General features: G+C 35.6%; 1 protein-coding gene across 11 annotated transcripts in view; it reads left to right on the plus strand.

Annotated features, from left to right (window-relative positions):
- The window catches only part of DNAI7 (dynein axonemal intermediate chain 7), a 74,541-nt gene that overhangs the window by 30,518 nt on the left and 25,865 nt on the right, over positions 1-18,158 (plus strand). For 10 of the 11 annotated variants that reach the window (XM_086713826.1, XM_086713828.1, XM_086713820.1 and 7 more), the window contains 3 exons: positions 1,384-1,530; positions 4,104-4,207; positions 6,469-6,778. In XM_086713826.1, the coding sequence (XP_086569952.1) occupies positions 1,384-1,530; positions 4,104-4,207; positions 6,469-6,778 (561 nt within the window). Of the gene's footprint in view, positions 1-13; positions 1,010-1,383; positions 1,531-4,103; positions 4,208-6,468; positions 6,779-18,158 lie in introns of those variants that run through there. The other variant, XM_086713827.1, reaches the window with a different exon arrangement.

The raw sequence follows: 18,158 nt of genomic DNA on the forward strand, positions 1-18,158 counted from the left end.
CTAGCTCCCTCTGTTCACTTACAGGTCTTCCCAGTCTTGAGATCAGGCGTTTGCCCAGTCTCCTCCCTTCTTGTTGATCAAAGAAGAGTTGTTGATTTTTCAGTCTGTTGAGCTTTTCACTTGCTGTTAGGAAGGAGTGGGGTCTTTCAAACTCCTTACCAAGGGAATCAGACTGCCTTAGTTTCCTTATCTATAAAAATAGGCATAATAACAGTATCTACCTCATAGAGTTATGATGAAGATAGAATGAATTAAAACATAAACATTTAGAACAGTTCCTGGCACATAGTAAGTGTAGGAGAGGGGAAATTCTTATATCCTTCAAGCTCTTTCAGCTGGACTGAGAATTCAATACATATGAGACGTGCATGGAGACCCAATAATGAAATTGAGACCCAAAGAAATGACCGAGGCAGGCAGTTTTTATACATTTTAGACAATCAATTTGTGAGGAATTTACAAGATAAGGAAAATAGGTGTTTGTGAGCTTTAGTTAGTAAGGAATTCTAAGTGGAGTTTGGTCTGATGTGGTAGATTAGTAAAAAAAAAAAAAAAATAACAAGGTTTATTTCTACAGTTTTCTTGAGTTTAAAGTTCGTATCTCTGGTCTTTTTACTTCTTAGTACAGGGAAGGTATTTTCATACGGGAGATTTGTTTCCTGCTTTCAGGAGACAGAGGAGGATGCAAGTGTCTTTACACTGGTTGCTTCTCAAGTAGCTTCAATTCAAAATGATCAATATGCCATTGTGCTACATTTGGGGGTGGCCTGCCGTGGGCACCTATATAAACATTCGGTACATATTAGTAACTATCTGCTCTTCCACCTTCTCATTCTCCTCCTCATTATTGTTTATTTGCTTGTTTTAAATTTTTTTAATGTTTATTTTTGAGAGAAACGGAGAGCAAGTGGAGGAGGGGCCCAGAGAGAGAGACACACAGTATCCGAAGCAGGCTCCAGGCTCTGAGCTGTCAGCACAGAGCCGGACTTGGGGCTTGAACTCACAAACTGTGAGTGAGATCATGACCTGAGCCAAAGTTGGGCACTTGTCTGATTGAGCCACCTAGGTGTCCCTCCTCCTCATTATTGTTATATCACTATTTCTATTGTTCCATTGTCTTCAGCATCCAAGCTATGCCTCCTCTATAACTTGCCAATAGTTGAGAATTTTTATAAAAGAGTATCTGGAGGAAATATTTTTATTTTTCCATGATCTTAAATAATACAATTAACACAAGAAAGGATTTTTATGTTTTACTGATGATACGATGTGTTCGTCAATTCTAAAGTGATAGAACATTGCCTTTTCACTTTTTCTTTGACTATTTGTCAGAAGTTTAATTTATTCTTAGAGTAAATTTTTACTTTACATTTTACTTTATAGTTAATTGAGAAGTTGAGATTACTTTTATTGCAAACGCCATCATATGATTTGGAAGATAAAACTGTAATACAATACCGAGGATCAATTCTAGAGCTTCAGGAGCTCCTCCATCTTAAGTTCAATGTAGCCACAGAACGACTTCTCAGAGTAAGTGTGATTATTTTACTCATAACTTATGATTAACTTTTATAAGAATGAAAACTTTATGCTACATAATAAAACATCTAGTATCTTTTTTTAATTAAAAGGCTATGGAAAAGTCAGTAGAATAATATGAGGCACATACATTTATCCAGATCTAACAACCATAAATACTTCTTTTTTCCAAATTTTTATTTATGTTTATTTTTTGAGAGAGAGGGAGAAGAAAGCAAGCCGGGGAGGGACAAAGAGAGAGGGAGAGAGAAATCCCAAGCAGGCTGCACGCTGTGATGCGGGGCTTGAACCCATGAGCTGTGACGTGAGATAATGACCTGAGCTGAAACCAAGGGTCAGACGCCCAACCAGCTGAGCCACCCAGGTGCCCCCAACCATAAATATTTCTAAAGAAAAAGAAGCATTATCAATGTAGTTAAAGTCCAGTTTTTTCCTTATACTTGCTAAGGTTTAGTGGGATCACTATGAAAATAAATTCGCTAAACATTGTATGTTAGATATTCACTACTCTAGATAAATGAGTTGAAAACAATTATAATTATTGGTAGTCACTCTATTTTTCCCAAATATCTTATCGCTAAAAATAATATCGAAATAACTGTAAAATCATTATTATACCTTAGGAAGTAACAATTCCATACTCTAATATCCAGTCCATATTTAAATGTTGGCTAATATCCCATGAATGTCTTCTATAGCCGTTTTTGTTTTATTTTGTCCTCTAATCAGAAAACAGCCTTAAGGTCACACATGGTTTGTGGTTATTTTGGTTTATTTTGGTCTAGAACATAGTCCTCTGTATAGTGTTGGTAGCATATGTTCTAACTACAAAAAGAAACGCGAAGAAGGCTTAAATTTCACTAAATTTATTGTTAGTAATATTCATATAATTTTGCAACTCTTTGATTTGTATTTTAAGAAAAACAAGGAAGTGTATTAAAATTATTAGTAATCAAGATTATTTTAAGAGAAAAACAGTATGTAAAAGATTAGGAAAAAAATACTGTAATGTTAAATTTGAAGTGGAGATATCAGTATGAAGCAGATTCCTTTTTAATCCTTAAGATGGAACCAAGTCTAACTGGGGTAAACAGCTGATTCTGGGTCTGGAGCAAGGACAGTGAAAGATGAGATTGAATTATCTTGTGCTAGAAAGCAAATAAATACTTACACACTATTGGAGTCATATCCAAAGGCATAGAACTAGCTTAAAGAAGCTCTCACTGTTCAAATTTGCAATAATTTGAATATCAGAAAGAATAATCATAATTGATTATAACGCATTAAATAAAGAAAAATCCATGGGTCTAAAGTGATAACTCCAAAAAGGAAGGGGGACAGTGGAGTAAGGGGAAAGAAGAGTTCTTTATAGAAGAATGCCATCTGATAAATGTAGAAGGAATTGTAAGTTAGAAAGTCACCATTTTTCAGTCCCCAATTGTAATAAATGATAAGGATCATTTTCACCTAGATAATTAGGTGAAAGTTGTTGAAGAACACCTGATTCTCCTAGTGCCAAAGTATTAGGCCACAGATTATTTATTGATTGGGGAAAAGTATACTTTCTAACTGGGAGAATATGGGTACTTACACCTTAACCAAGTGATCAAGTCCACATTGTTAATAGTGGGACATCATAGAGCTCCTGATAGGATGCAACATGAAGAACACAACATAAGGTCCAATGCCTTCTTGCCAAAAATAACTAAGCCTATGTACACACCTAACTTTCAAAAAAGTTACAAAAAATAAAGGGGATAGAAAAGCAAGTTAAACAATACCATGAGGAAACAATCAGATAAATTCACAGTGTTCTACAAGACAGCTATTCTGGATACTTCAAAAGGTAATGTCACCTTTTAAGGAAAAAAGTGTGGGGGATCAATGACTTTTTAAAAATTAACAATATATTCAATCTCCAGTACTTCTAAGGTTTTACAATATGGCAGCTATACACATACAGTATTGACTTATTTGAGGCATTTAAGAGAGCTAACATGCAACAAGCTCTATTTGTTTTTATCAAACATTCTTAAGAACATTCTTAAATTGTGCGTTTAATGTTGGACATCAAGTGTCAGACTAATGAAACATGACTCATTTGGATTTCATAAACTGGAAATTTTGTTTTCTAAATTTGATAATGTTCAGAAATGAACTAACTTTTGCAGTAGCATGATCTACATTTTAATAAGGTACAGATAAAGAAGCAGGTGTATAGTTAAGATGAAAAATCATGATAATGCTAAAATTGAAAAGGGTTCATGGTAATCATGATAATGCTAAAATTTTAACAGTAATCCTGGGAATACAGGAGCAATTTTAATCCTTAGAGACTGTAAGGGAAACTGAGTGCAAAGGTGAAGCACATTTGTATCATTGAAGTTCATTTGTATCATTCAGAGAATTTTTTAAAGCAATTTTTTGTTAGTTTGATATTTTTACCCAAATTACTCTTTTAAGTAATAAAGGGAATCTAACACCTAAGTAATGAAATGACTCTTGTAAGTTGCATAATTTATGAGGCCTCTAATCTTTTATAATGTTTTCTTTTTCTGTTACAGCAAGCTAGTACATTAGCAGATCTGGACAGTGGAAATATGGAAAAAGTCATTCAAGATGAAAATGTTACTCTATATGTGTGGGCAAACCTCAAGAAGAATCCAAGGTATTCCCATGGGTGATACTGTAGGTCAAAAGACATTGGGAGTCACATCATGATGACCAGGCATATGTCTTTTGCATAATAGTGTGGTATACATGGATAAAACCTATGTTAGGAAGTCAGCCAGCTGGAGTTTGAATCACAGAACTGCCATTTATTTACCTGAGGCAAGTTACTTAGCCTTCTGGAGCTTCATTATATCAATGGTCAACTGATGATTATATTACTTAACTTAATAGGATTGGGTTGAAGGTTAAATATTAATATAAAAATCATAGCATGATGTTTAGTACAAACAAATGCTGAATAGATAAATGTCTTCCCCTTTTCTTTACCCACTTAATTCACACCCCCCATAGGGTGGTAGGTGCTTTCTACATGGCAATCTAAAACTTTAAAAATCTTTGTGAACTTTTTAAATAGTACTTAAAAAATACATATATATATAAATTATATTTAATTATATAAATTATATAAATAATTGTATATATAATTATATATATTATATGTAATTAAATATATGGTGTATAATTATATAAATTATATAAATTTTATTTAATTATAAAAAATATATTTATATTATGTATATATTTAAGTGATGTTTCCCCACTTATTTACAGGTAATAACATCTTTCTGAGAAATGAGAGTGATAATGATAAATTTATAATCACTTCTGCTATTTAATCTTCAACAGTTCAAATTAATTGAGTTAGTATGGCAGTGAGTTCTAGGGGGAAAAAATTGCAAAGTAAAAGTTAGGAGGCCTAGGTTCTGGTCCCAGCTCTGAAAAGACTAGTCATATGATAGTGGAAAGAATTGGACTTTAATTTTGATATTTAGTAACAGGAATGGACAAAATACTTTCCAAGTTACATTTGCTGTAAAATACTCTGTGGTTTAAATCTAATGAGACAGTGTATTAATATAACCCTTTTCATTGTAAAATGTGTTGCCTATAGAAATTACTCTGTATAGAGTAAACTTTGAGTTTTCTTTAGCAGATGGAAACCCTTTAAGAAACTTCCTCCTGACTTTACCTCCCCCATACTCCATCGTATATAACCAGTCATTCTTCACAACCCAGTGCAGTTAGTTCTTCCTGCCCCTGGGTTCTGTCCCTGTGCTTTAATACAATCACCCCTTTGGCACCAAAGACGTCTCAAGAATTATTTCTTGGCCATCGGCTCTGGGACCCCATCACTCTAAAACCCCATCACTGTGACTCTGTCAAGCTGGCATAAAATGAACCATTCTGTGCCCAATAAATATTGGCTTATTAAATGAACCCCCATTTTCTGTGCTGACAGCTCAGAGCCTGGAGCCTTCTTCAGATTCTGTGTCTCCCTCTCTCTCTCTGCCCCTCACCTGCTCACATTCTGTCTCTCTCTCTCTTAAAAATAAATAAACATGAAAAAAAAAAAAAAGAAATTACTCTGTATAATTTTTAAAGAAGTAAAATGAATAGCCCTCTATTAACTGTCCAGATTTAAGAAGAGAATTAGAAGAGAATTAGATGGTGTCTTTTTACTAAGATAGTGAATAGTGGAGGCAGAAACAAGTTTTGTTTTATTTGATGATAATGAGGGGGGCTGCAGGCATGACGAGTTTAATGTTGGGTCTGTTGAGTTTGAAGTACTTGTGAAATATCCCAGTGCAACTGTCTGAAGGCACTGAAAAAATCTGAGTTGATCTATTTTGGGGAGTCATTATCATATAGATCAGTAGTTCTTAACTTTTTGGGAGTCATAGACTCTTACAAACTTTATTACATACACTCATCATAGGTAAGGGCATTTTTGGGCCTCTTAAAGCCGATTCAGGGATCCCTCTTCTGTCCCACTACCCCATCCCAAGACACATAGAACTCATGTTAAAAATGCCAGATTACATAAGTAATGATTGAAGCCATCAAAATAAGATCCAAGGAGAATATGTAGAGGGAGAAAGAAAGAGGGCCTGGATAGAGAACTGAGTAATATAATATCAACATTTAAGGGACAGTTAGGAAGAAAGCCATACAGGGGAAACAAAGAAGGACCTGCCTGAGATGGAAGAGAAGAGTATGGGGTCATACATCCCAAGAGAGTGTTTTTGAGAAGGATTAACACTAGCAACTGGGTCCAAATTGCAAAGCAAGCAAGCAGGCATGGGTTGGGACTCAAACCTGTGGCAAAATTAAAGTGGAGAGAAATCTTGCTTAGGTATAGATTCTCAGCAGACTTCGTTTTCTACAGTCTCACCTTTTTGTTAAAATCATTAACAGGTACAGAAGTGTCAGATTCTCTGAAACACAAATTAGATTTGAAATTCCAAGGATTTTAGCAACAAGTGGCATTGCTATACGACTCCTGCATACTCACTATGACCATGCCACACCACTGCGCCCTGTTTCAGCATCATTACAAGGACATACTGCCACAGTAACTCACTTTGTCAAAGATGAAGTTCAGAAGGGAGAAGCAGAAATCAGCAAAGAGCTCCAAGAAGAGTATAAACAACGAGAATGTGAGTCTGTATCAGTTTGTGAGGAAGAAACAAAAGTTGAGGAACAAGGTGATATTGAAGTACAAATGGTAGGACACATGTTTTAAATGTATATATTTTTTCTTTATGTAAAAAATGTTATTAGATTCCCTTGAAGCATTCTCAAGATTTTTTTCCTTAACAACTAAGAAATTGTTTGAAAGCCGCTTTCTTGCCAATGGCTCAGTTTTGAATGTATATATTTTCTTCTTGCCTTTTATTTATAGTCACTATTCATAATTGAGCCTGTTGTTTCCATATCCTAAAATTCAGCACAGGAATTGCTCCTTTTTATTCTAGGGATATGCCTGAACAGCTTTGAAGCAAATTTAATTTTTGTGTATTTTATTTCCAACTGACTTAAGGGAACTTGTCATTAAATGGAAATTTGTAGTAAATACTTTCACTAACTGAAGGATTATCTTACATTACTTTCTTACCTGTTGGTTTTATAAGATGGAATTTTAGAAAGTAAAATTGATTTTCTTAAACTGCTGTACTCCTCTCTTAAAATTGGACATCTTTAGATATAATATATTTGGGCAATTTACTAATCATACTCCTTTAGTTGTTTTCTGCTCTTTTCTATTTCTGGGATTTTCAAGCCACTTACTTTTTATGTTAGAATTAACTGTGTCTTTAGAATTTTTCAGAACTGAGTGGCTTTTATGTTTGGCCATAAACAATCTGCATTTTAGGAAGGTCCAGAAGTAGCAGGTTTTCCTACAAGTGCTAAGACACGATATGCATTGTTTTATTGGTTTATTTTCTTTAAACAGGGTTAAGAATTAGATTGAATACAAACTTGAAATCAGAATAGGAATTTATTAGATATTCTAAGAATAAATTTAATTGAAAAATTCCACTTTAAATATTACACCAGAATAAAAGATTATAAAGATTCTTTAGCAATATAGAAAATGGATATGACATGATGATCGGTACAAAGACTAGTATTTAGAGTATGATTACGAGCATGTAAAAATGAAAAGGAATAGGGGAGGAGAACCCAGAAACTTGTATATAGCTGACATTTTAGAGAGGTGGGAAATGATTTGCTCTTTTAAAAAAAAATTTTTATGTTCATTTTATTTTTGAGAGAGAGAGATTGAGAGACAAAGTGTGAGCAGGGGAGGGGCTGAGAGAAAGAGAGGGAGACACAGAATCCAAAACAGGCTCCAGGCTCTGAGCTGTCAGCACAGAGCCCGATGTGGGGCTCAAACCCACAAACTGTGAGATCATGACCTGAGCTGAAGTCAGTGTTCAACCGACTGAGCCACCCAGGCACCCCACAAATAATTTTCTCTTTAAAAATTCGTCACTTAAAGAAATGATCTTTGAGCAATCCTATAGCTTTAAAAAAAACAAAAAACAAAAAACTTAAAGCTTAAAAAAAAAAGCTTAGGTAGCTTGGTAGCTTCACTAGAGTTCGTATTTCCTGTTATCCTGCCTTTCCTGAACATACGGGATGATTACACTCTTTACCACCTTGAAGCTAGGCATGACCATGACTTGCTTTACCTGATCAGATGTGAGTGGAAGGGACATACTGATTTCTAAAGGTGGGAAAAATAAAGAATGAGTAAATGGGCCCTGGACTTGACATTGTTTAGTATATGTGCTGCCGAAGTGAGCACTGGACTTGACATTGTTTAAATATGCAGTAAAAAAAGACCAAAATGAAAACCCATTAACTTAAAATTTGACAGGATTCATGGTTGAACATTCAGAACTGTTAGATGCAAAAAGTATCTGAAAATGTTTGATCTTGATCTGATTAAAAATATTGGATAATTTCTCTCCCCTCAGGTCTCTTGATTATATAATTAATGTTTTATGAAAACCCACCAGCATTTTATTCAAGAATTTCACATTTAAAAATTTTTAAATTAGAAAACATAATTTGATAGATTACTTGAATTTACATGGCTAACACAATTCTTTCTTATGCACATGTCTTTGTTAAAGGGGCCTCATGCAGTGATGATTTATTATGCTCTGTAAATGTTGGAAATAGTTATACATAAAAAAATGTAAGCATATAGGGACACCTGGATGGGTCAGTTGGTTAAGCATCCAACTCTTCATTTCAGCTTATGTCAGCATCTTGTGGTTCGGTTCATGAGTTCAAGCTCTGTGTCGGGCTCTGCACTGACAGCATGTGGAGCCTGCCTAAGATTCTCTGTCTCCCTCTCTCTCTGCCCTTCCTTCTGCTTGTGCTCAAGTGTATACACACACACACACACACACACACACACACTCTCTCTCTCTCTCTCTGTCACAAAATAAATAAATGAATCAAAAAAATGTTTTTAATGTATAAGCATATAAATTCACTGACATACTCAACAGTGAAATTATGTATTTTTCTCAAGGTCTGTCATTTATTTCAGACAATAAGGAGTTATTTACAGTAAGGAGTGCTTTCCTTTACTTTCAGCAATTGAGCTCGAGGGTACCAAATGAAGATTTCCTCAGCTCAAATGGCTCTTACCAATGTGTTTAATTGGGTTTTTCTGTTATTATTTAATGTTTTATTGAACAGTTTCAATGTCTAACTAACAGTATGCCAATACCTAATGTTGATAATGCCACAAAAGTAAACCCAGCAAAAGCATTCCACCCAGTGGTAAATTGCATGTTTTATGGAATGTTGAAGCTGTCCTCAAATAAGTAGTCTAGGAACCCCAGACTAGAGGTAGCAGGCAATTAGTGATAAGGCAGAAACAGTTTTATTTTATGAAACTTCTCCACAGCCTGGGAAGCTTGGCCGACAATTGTGTGAATGGTAGATGGGGGAACCTGGCTGGAGGGAACTTTGTTATCAGGGTATTTGAAAAGAGAAAATTGCCTGAAAGATGAAAATAACATTAATTGACTTACCACCCCTATTTCTAGGAACCAAAACTCTTACCACACCAAACAGGCGTGTGTAGATGCTTCTGCACGTGTGCCCCATCATCCTTCCAAAACTGAGAAAGTTAATATGAATAGTGCTAAAGCATTCTTCCACAGAAGCAGAAGAAACCTGTAGTAATGGTTAAGCGTGCCAAGGCAGGAGGGAAAAGCCATTTCCTGTGCTGGGAGGCTTGGTGGGGTGGGGTCAAGTCAGGGGAGCAGTAATTGCTTAGAAGTATCCCTCAAGGCACTTGCTGTGCTGTGCTAGGTAACAAAAGAGAGAAGACAGACTTTAACAGTTGTCAACTGGGTCTACACTTGCCTCTAATTTTTGTAAATGTGAGTAGACTGCAGGGGGCAAAAATCACTGGATTTATGAAGAGGATCAGCAGCTCAAGAGAGGAGGTCAAAGATAATTTGGTGGAATTGATGTGGAAAAAAAAAGTAAGAGAAATGGTAGAATGAAGTAAGAGGTTCAAACTCTATATAAATTTCCAGAAATAAAGAAGGGAAAGAATGAGTTTAGTATAATAATTGGCAGTGGAACAGCATATAAATTTTTATATTTCACTCTACAGACTAAAAAAATACAGATTAGTTTGTTTTTATATTTAAAGCTTTAATCAAAGCTCAAAATGATAAAAGTATATGAGGAGAACATAGGGAAGTTATTTTATTATCTTTACTAAGGTCTTTCTTATCAGTGCATTAAAATCAAGACCATAAAAGGAGATTCACTGGATCCAAACATTTGGTTTTTTTATTTTTTTAATGTTTATTTACTTTTGAGAGAAAGAGACAGAGTGTGAGCAGCTGAGGGGCAGAGAGAGGGAGTCAGAATCTGAGGCAGGCTCCAGGCTCTGAGCTGTCAGTCAGCACAGAGCTTGATGCGGGGCTCGAACCCACAAACCACAATATCATGCCCTGAGCTGAAGTTGGACGCTTAACCCACTGAGCCACCCAGGCGTCCCTGGATCTAAACATTTGTATAGCCCAATAAACCTCACTATAAACAAATTTGAAAGATATGAAATGAGAAAACTATTTCAACACATAAACAAGGGGTTAGTATTCGAATCAAAAGAACTCTTACAAATTGGTAAGACAATTTCCTAATGTAAAATTAGGCAAAGGACTTGAGGAGGCAGATGAGAGGAGAAGTTTAACTAACCAATTGAAAAATGAGAAGATACTGAATCAAATAAGTGATCAAATTAGAAGCAACATTATATCCTGTCTTCTCAGATTGAGTATGAGGGGGAGGACTCATTTTCGCATACTGTTGTTAGAAATGTAAATTTGTATAATCTTTCTGAAGGGCAATTTGGCACATGTAAATGTACCTATCAGTGATTTTAATTTTAGTAATTTGTTCTGAAATAATAGGACAAGTAAATAAAAATGTGCCACAGTGTTTATTGAGATATTTTTATAGTAGCAAATATAGTCCACAGATTAATTATCAAATAGTCAACAGTCAAATATTAGTAGTCATTCAAAATAATATCGATTTTATATACTTATAAACTTTTATATACCTATAGATTTTATATACGTCTTTAAATTTTAAATTTTTTGAGATATGATTGACATACCTATTAGCTTCAGGTGTATAACATCTATTTGATGTCTTTACTATGAAATAATTACCACGATAAGTCTAGTTAACATCCATCATCATACATAGGTACAAAAATACAATTTTTTGTGTGTGATGAGAACTTCTAAGATCTCTCTCTGCAATTTTCAAATATATAATACAGCATTGTTAATCATAGTCACTATGCTGTACATTACGTCCCCAGGACTTATTTTATAATGGGAGTTTTGTACATTTTAGCCGTCTTCACCCATTTTACTCACCCCCACCCTTGGTAACTGCCAGTCTCTTCTATGTGTTTATGAATTTGTGTTTCTTTTTGTTTAGCTTCCACATTTAAGATAATCCAATATTTGTCTTTCTCTTACTTCACATAATGACTTCAAGGTCCATCTATGTTGTCACAAATGGCAACATTTCCTTTTGTATGGCTTAATAATATTCCATTGTGTGTATATACCATATTTTCTTTATACATTCATCTATCAGTGAACACTTAGGTTGCTTCTAGTACAGTCTTGACTACTGTAAATAATGCTGTAGTGAACAGTGTATATATATTTTTTAAGTTGATATTTTTATTTCCTTTGGATAAATACCCCAAAGTGGAATTTGCTGGATCATATGGTCACATGGTATCTCTATTTTTAATTACTTTGAGGAAGCTCCAGACTGTTTTCCATGGTGGCTGTACCAATTTACATTCCCACCAACAGTGCACAAGAGTTCCCTTTTCTCTATTTCCTCGTCAACCCTTGTTACTATCTTTTTGAAAATAACAGGTAAGGGGCGCCTGGGTGGCGCAGTCGGTTAAGCGTCCGACTTCAGCCAGGTCACGATCTCGCGTTCCGTGAGTTCGAGCCCTGCGTCGGGCTCTGGGCTGATGGCTCAGAGCCTGGAGCCTGTTTCCGATTCTGTGTCTCCCTCTCTCTCTGCCCCTCGCCCGTTCATGCTCTGTCTGTCTCTGTCCCAAAAATAAATAAACGTTGAAAAAAAAATTTAAAAAAAAAAAAAAAAAAAAAGAAAGAAAATAACAGGTAAGAGGTGATATTTCACTGTGGTTTTGATTTGCATTTCTATGATAGTTAGTGATGTTGAATACCTTTTTATGTACCTGTTGGTCTATTTCATGTACCTACAGGTCTTCTTTGGGAAAAGGTCTATTGAGATCCTCTGCCCATTTTTATATTGGATTGTTTCTTGCTATTGCACTATATAGATTCTTCATGTATTTTGGATATTAACCCCTTATCAGATACATGATTTGCAAATATTTTCTCCCATTTGGTAGGTTGCTTTTTTTGTTGATTGTTTCTATAGAAGCTTTTTCGTTTGATGTAATCCCAATTGTTCATATTTGCTTTTGTTGCTTTTGCCTTTGGTGTCAAATCCAAAAAATTGTTACCAAGACCAATGTCAAGTTTACCACCTATGTTTTCTTCTAGGAGTTTTATGGTTTCAGGTCTTAGGCTCAAGTCTTTAGTTCATTTTGAGATAATTTTTGTGTATGATGTAAAGTGCTCCAGTTTCATTCTTCTGCATGTGACTGTCCAGTTTTCCCAGCACCATTTACTGAAGAGACTGTTCTTCTCTCATTGTATATTCCCAGGTCCTTTTCATAAATTAATTGACCAAATATGCATGGGTTTACTTCTGGTCTCTCTATTCTGTTCCATTTATATATGTGTCTGTTTTATGCCAACATGTTACTGTTTTAATTACTATAGCTTTATAATATAGTTTGAAATTAGGACATATGATGCCTCAGCTTTGTTCCTCTTTCTCAAGATTGCCTTGGTTATTCAGGGTCTTTTGTGGTTCCATACACATTTTAGGGCTGTTTTTTTGTAATGCCATTGGAATTTTGATAGACTTCACATTGAATCTGCAGATAGCTTTGGACTACCTGTATCTGTATGGACTTTTTAACAATTTTAATTCTTTCAATCCATGAGCATAGAATATCTTTCCACTTATTTGTGTTTTTAATTTCTTTTATTAGTGTTTTATGGTTTTCAGTATACAAGTCTTTTGCCTCCTCAGTTAAATTTATTCCTCATATTTTATTCTTTTTTATAGAATTGTAATTGGATTATTTTCTTGATTTCTCTGATAATTTGTTTTTAGTGTATCGAAATGCAAGGGATATTTGTATACTGAGTTTGTATCCTGCAGCTTTACTGAATATTTGATAAGTTCTAACAGTTTTTTTGTGTGTCGTCTTTAGGGGTCTTTCTATATATAACAGGGTTTTCCTGTATATAATATCATGTCATCTGCAAATAGCGTTCCTTTCCACTTGGAGGACTTACTTCTTTTGCTTGAAATAATTGCCCTGGCTAGGACTTCTAATACCATGTTAAATAAAAGTGGTGAGAGTGGGCATCCTTGTGTTATTCCTGATCTTAGAGAAAAAGCTTTCAGCTTTTCAGTGTTGGGTATGATGGTTGTGGGCTTGTCATATATGGTCTTCATTATGTTGAGGTACATTCCCTCTATACCCACTTTGTTGAGAGTTTTTACAAAAAGTGGCTGTTAAATTTTTTTAAAATGCTTTTTCTGCATCTACTGAGATAATCATATGATTTTTATCCTTCATTTTGTTAATGTGCTATATTACATTGATTGATTTGTGAACGTTGAACCATTCTTGAATCTGTAATATATCCTACTCAATCATTGTGTATGATCCCTTTAATGTATTATTGAATTCAGTTTGCTAATGTTTTGTTGAGGATTTTTGCAACTATGTTTATCAGGATTATTGGCCTGTAATTTTCTTATGGTGCTGTTGTCTGGTTTTGGTATCAGGGTAATACTGGCCTTATAAAATTAGTTTGGAAATGTTCCATTTTACTCTGTTGTTGGAAAGACTTTGAGAATGGTTGATGTTAATTATTCTTTAAATGTTTGGTAGAACTCATCAGTGAAGCCATCTGGTCCTGAATTTTTGTTTGTTAGGAAGTTTTTGTTTGTTTGTTTGTTTGTTTGTTTGTTTATTGAATTTCCTTACTGGCAATTGATTTGTTCAGATTTTCTATTTCTTCAGGATTCAGTCTTGGCAGGTTTATGTTTCTAGGAATATCCATTGCTTCTGGGTTGTATATTTTATTGGTGTGTAATTGTTCAGTGTAGTCTCTTATGATCCTTCATATTTGTGGTATCAGTTATAATGTTTCCTCTTTCATTTCTGATTCTGAGTTCTCTTTTTTTCTTGGTAAATCTAGCTAAAGTTTTGTCAATTTGTTTTGTTTATCTTTTTAAAAAACCAGCTCTTAGTTTTATTGATATTTTCTGTTGTCTTAGTCTCATTTATTTCTGTTCTGATCTTTGTTATTTACTTCTAATTTGGGGCTTCATTTGTTCCTTTTCTAGTGCCTTGAGGTGTAAAGTTAGGTTGTTTATTTGGAATCTTTCTTGTTTCATGATATAGGCGTTTATTGCTATGAACTTTTCTGTTATAACTGCTCTTGTTGCATCTCATAGGTTTTGGTATGTTGTGTTTCTATTTTTATTTGTTTCAAGGTATGTTTTTTAAATTTCTCAATTGATTTCTTCTTTGACCCATTGGGTGTTCAGTAACATGTTGTTTAATCTCCACATATTTGTGGATTTTCCAGTTTTCTTCTTATAATTGATTTCTAGTTTCTTAACATTGTGACTGGAGAAGATGCTTGATATAATTGTAGTTTTCTTAAATTTCTTAAATTTATTTTCTCTAAATTTAAATTTAAATTTAAATACAGGCTTATTTTGTGGTCTAGCATATGATCTGTACTGGAGAATGTTCCATGTGCACTGGAGAAGAATGTATACTCTGTTGTATTTGGATAGAATGTCCTGTATATGTCTGTTAAGTTCATCTGGTCTAACATGTCATTTAAGGCATTGGTTTATGTCTGAATGATCTAGTCATTGGTGAAAGTGGGGAATTAAAGCCCCCTACTGTATTGTGTTGCTGCCATTTCTCCCTTTAGATCTGTTAATAATTGGTTTCTTTATTTAGGTGTTCCTATGTTGTATACACAAATATTTATAAGTGTTGTATATTATTGTTAGAGTGACCCCTTTATCGTTATGTAATGACCTTTGTCTCTTATTAGTCTTTGTCTTAAAGTCTATTTTGTCTGATAAAAGTATAGCTGTGTTATTTTTCTTTTGGTTTCCTTTTGCACGGGTATCTCTTTCCATCCCTTCACTCAGAGATTCACTTTAGTGAATGTATATAGATGGGTCTTCAGATTCCACATATGAGTGAAATCATATGATACTTTTCTTTCTCTGCCTGACTTATTGTGCTTAGCATAATACACTCTAGTTCTATCCACGTTGTTGCAAATGGCAAGATTTTATTCTTTTTGATTTTCGAATAGTATTCCATTGTGCATGTGTGTACACACACACGTATATACACATACATACACACACACACACACACACCCCACATCTTCTCTGTCCATTCATCAGTTGATGGACATTTGGGCTCTTTCCATAATTTGGCTATTTTGATATAGTGCTGCTATAAACACTGGGGTGCATGTGCCCCTTCAAATCAGCGTTTTTGTATGTTTTGGATAAATACCTACTAGTGCAATTGCTGGATCGTAGGACAGTTCTATTTTTAATTTTTTGAGGAAGCTCCATACTGTTTTCCACCAGTTCATGGCTCCACCAGTTTGCATTCCCACCAACAGTACAAAAGCGTTCCCCTTTCTCAGCATCCTCGCCAACGTCCGTTGTTTCCTGAATTGTTAATTTTAGCCATTCTGACAGGTCTGAGGTGGTAACTCATTGTGGTTTTGATTTGTATTTCTTTGATGATGAGTGATGTTGAGTATCTTTTCATGTGTCTGTTAGCCATCTGGATGTCTTCTTTGACTCAGTTATCACTTTAACATTTCTTATAAGGCTGGTCTAGTGGTGATGAACTCTTAACTTTTGCTTGTCTGGAAAACTCTGTCCTTCAATTTTGAATGACAACTTTGCCAGGTGTTCTTAGTTGGCAGTTTTTTTCTTTTTAGCATAATAAATTGTAACATTCCCTTCTGGACGGCAAATTTTCTGCTGAAAAAATCTGATTGTTTTATGGGGGCTACCTTGTATGCAATGAAATATTTTTCTCTTGTTGCTTTTCAGGTTCTCTCCTTGTCTTTTACATTTGACACTTTAATTATAATGTGTCTTAGTATGGGTCTCTTTGGGTTCATCTCTTTTGGAACTCTGTAGGCTTCCTGGATCTGGATGTCTGTTTCCTTTCCTAGAGTAGGGAAGTTTTCAGCCATTATTCCTTCAAATATGTTTCTACCCACTTCATTTTTCTACTTCTGGAACCCCTATAATGTAAATGTTGGTCTGTGTCATGTCCGTAAGTCTCTTAAGCTATCTCCACTTTGTCTCCCTCTCTTTTTTCTGCTCTGATTGGGTGAATTCCACTGTGAATACAATTCACTTACTGTATTCTTCAGCTCTGTGATTTCTATTCGACACTCTCATATTTTCTGTCCCTTGGTTGAAATTCTCACTTTGTTCATCCATTCTTCTCAAAAGCTCAAAAGCTTGGTGAGCATCTTTATGACCATTATTTTGAACCTTTATCAGATAAGCCACTTATCTCCATTTCATTAAGGTCTTTTCTGAGGTTTTATCTTGTTCTTTCCTTTGGAATATACTCCTTTGTTTCTTCATTTTCCTTGCATCTCATTGTTGGTTTCTGTGCATTGAACAGCCACCTCTCCCCATCTTGGAGTGTCCTCATGTAGCAGATAAAATGTTTCATTCAAGCCTGCCCTAGCTCCTGGTTGTCTCTGCATCTTTTGTGATTGTCCAAGCAGCCAACTTTAGTTTTAGTGGCTCTCAGTAGTTGAGGATGTGCCAAGACCTATCAGTTTCCCAAAGGGGAGAGTCTCAGTCAGCACTTAGGTTCAGGCTAATTGGAAGCCAGGCCTTCAGGCTGCAGCTTTTTAAAGTATGCAAATATACACCTTTCAGTGGAATACTGGGAGAAGGGTATTTTTTTTTTCCCTCTGAGCTGAGCTCTGGGGTGGTAGCCAGTTAAGAACTATTTTTTTCTTTGCAATGTTTCCTTATACTCATGAATACAAGCCCCTTTCACCACCAGACCCAGATGATCAAGGGGCACCCCCTGGGCAGCAGACACAAAACCCAGGGCACAAATGCAAAATACAGGGCACCAGGCTTGTGTACAAGCTCTCTGGTAAATACTGGTGTTCTAGGGTGCAGTAGAGTAAGCCGAGTGCAGTGGAGAGAAAGTAGAGAGAGACTACCCTCTGCAGTTGCTGGGGAAGATTACAGTTGGCCCTAAGATGTGTGTTTAATTAGAAGCCTGCCCCTCAGGCCACAGCTATGAAGATAAGCTAATAGGCCTCTTTCACAAAAGACTAAGCTCCTGGGTTTGTTGGCTCTCTGCTGTGCCCTGGGGATAGTAGCTAGTTAAGAACCCTTTCTCCATTTGTTATAGTCTTGTGGGACCCTTGTGTGTAAGCCCTGCTGGTAACCAGAGCCAGGCAATCTAGAGGTGTCCCCTGGGTGGCAGCTACAAAAATCACACACAGAAAAAGGTTACAGGTTCCTTTCTGGGAGATACTGGAACGTGGAGCTAGATAGCTAGGCAGAGGGCACAGAGATGGTGCCCAATGGCCTGTGTTTTTGAAGAGTAATTCAGTAGGCCCCTAGATGTATGTTAAATTAGATGCATTGCCCTCAGGCCTGTGCTTTAAGATAAGCAAATAAGCCTCTTTCATAGAAAGCCTGGGTGATTTTCAGTCAGCTGCTTCTGCACTGGGCCCTGGGGCTGGTAAGTCCCCACACAGGTTCCTTTTAACTGTTACTCAGTTTGCTATAGCCTCGTGGGTCTTATGAACGCTAGCTGTCAGAGGTAGGTGTTTCAGGGGCTGGTCTCTCAAGTGCCAGAT

This window comes from Puma concolor, chromosome B4 (assembly GCF_028749965.1).
Source record: "Puma concolor isolate L17-30 chromosome B4, mPumCon1.1.hap2, whole genome shotgun sequence".
NCBI lineage: Eukaryota > Metazoa > Chordata > Mammalia > Carnivora > Felidae > Puma > Puma concolor.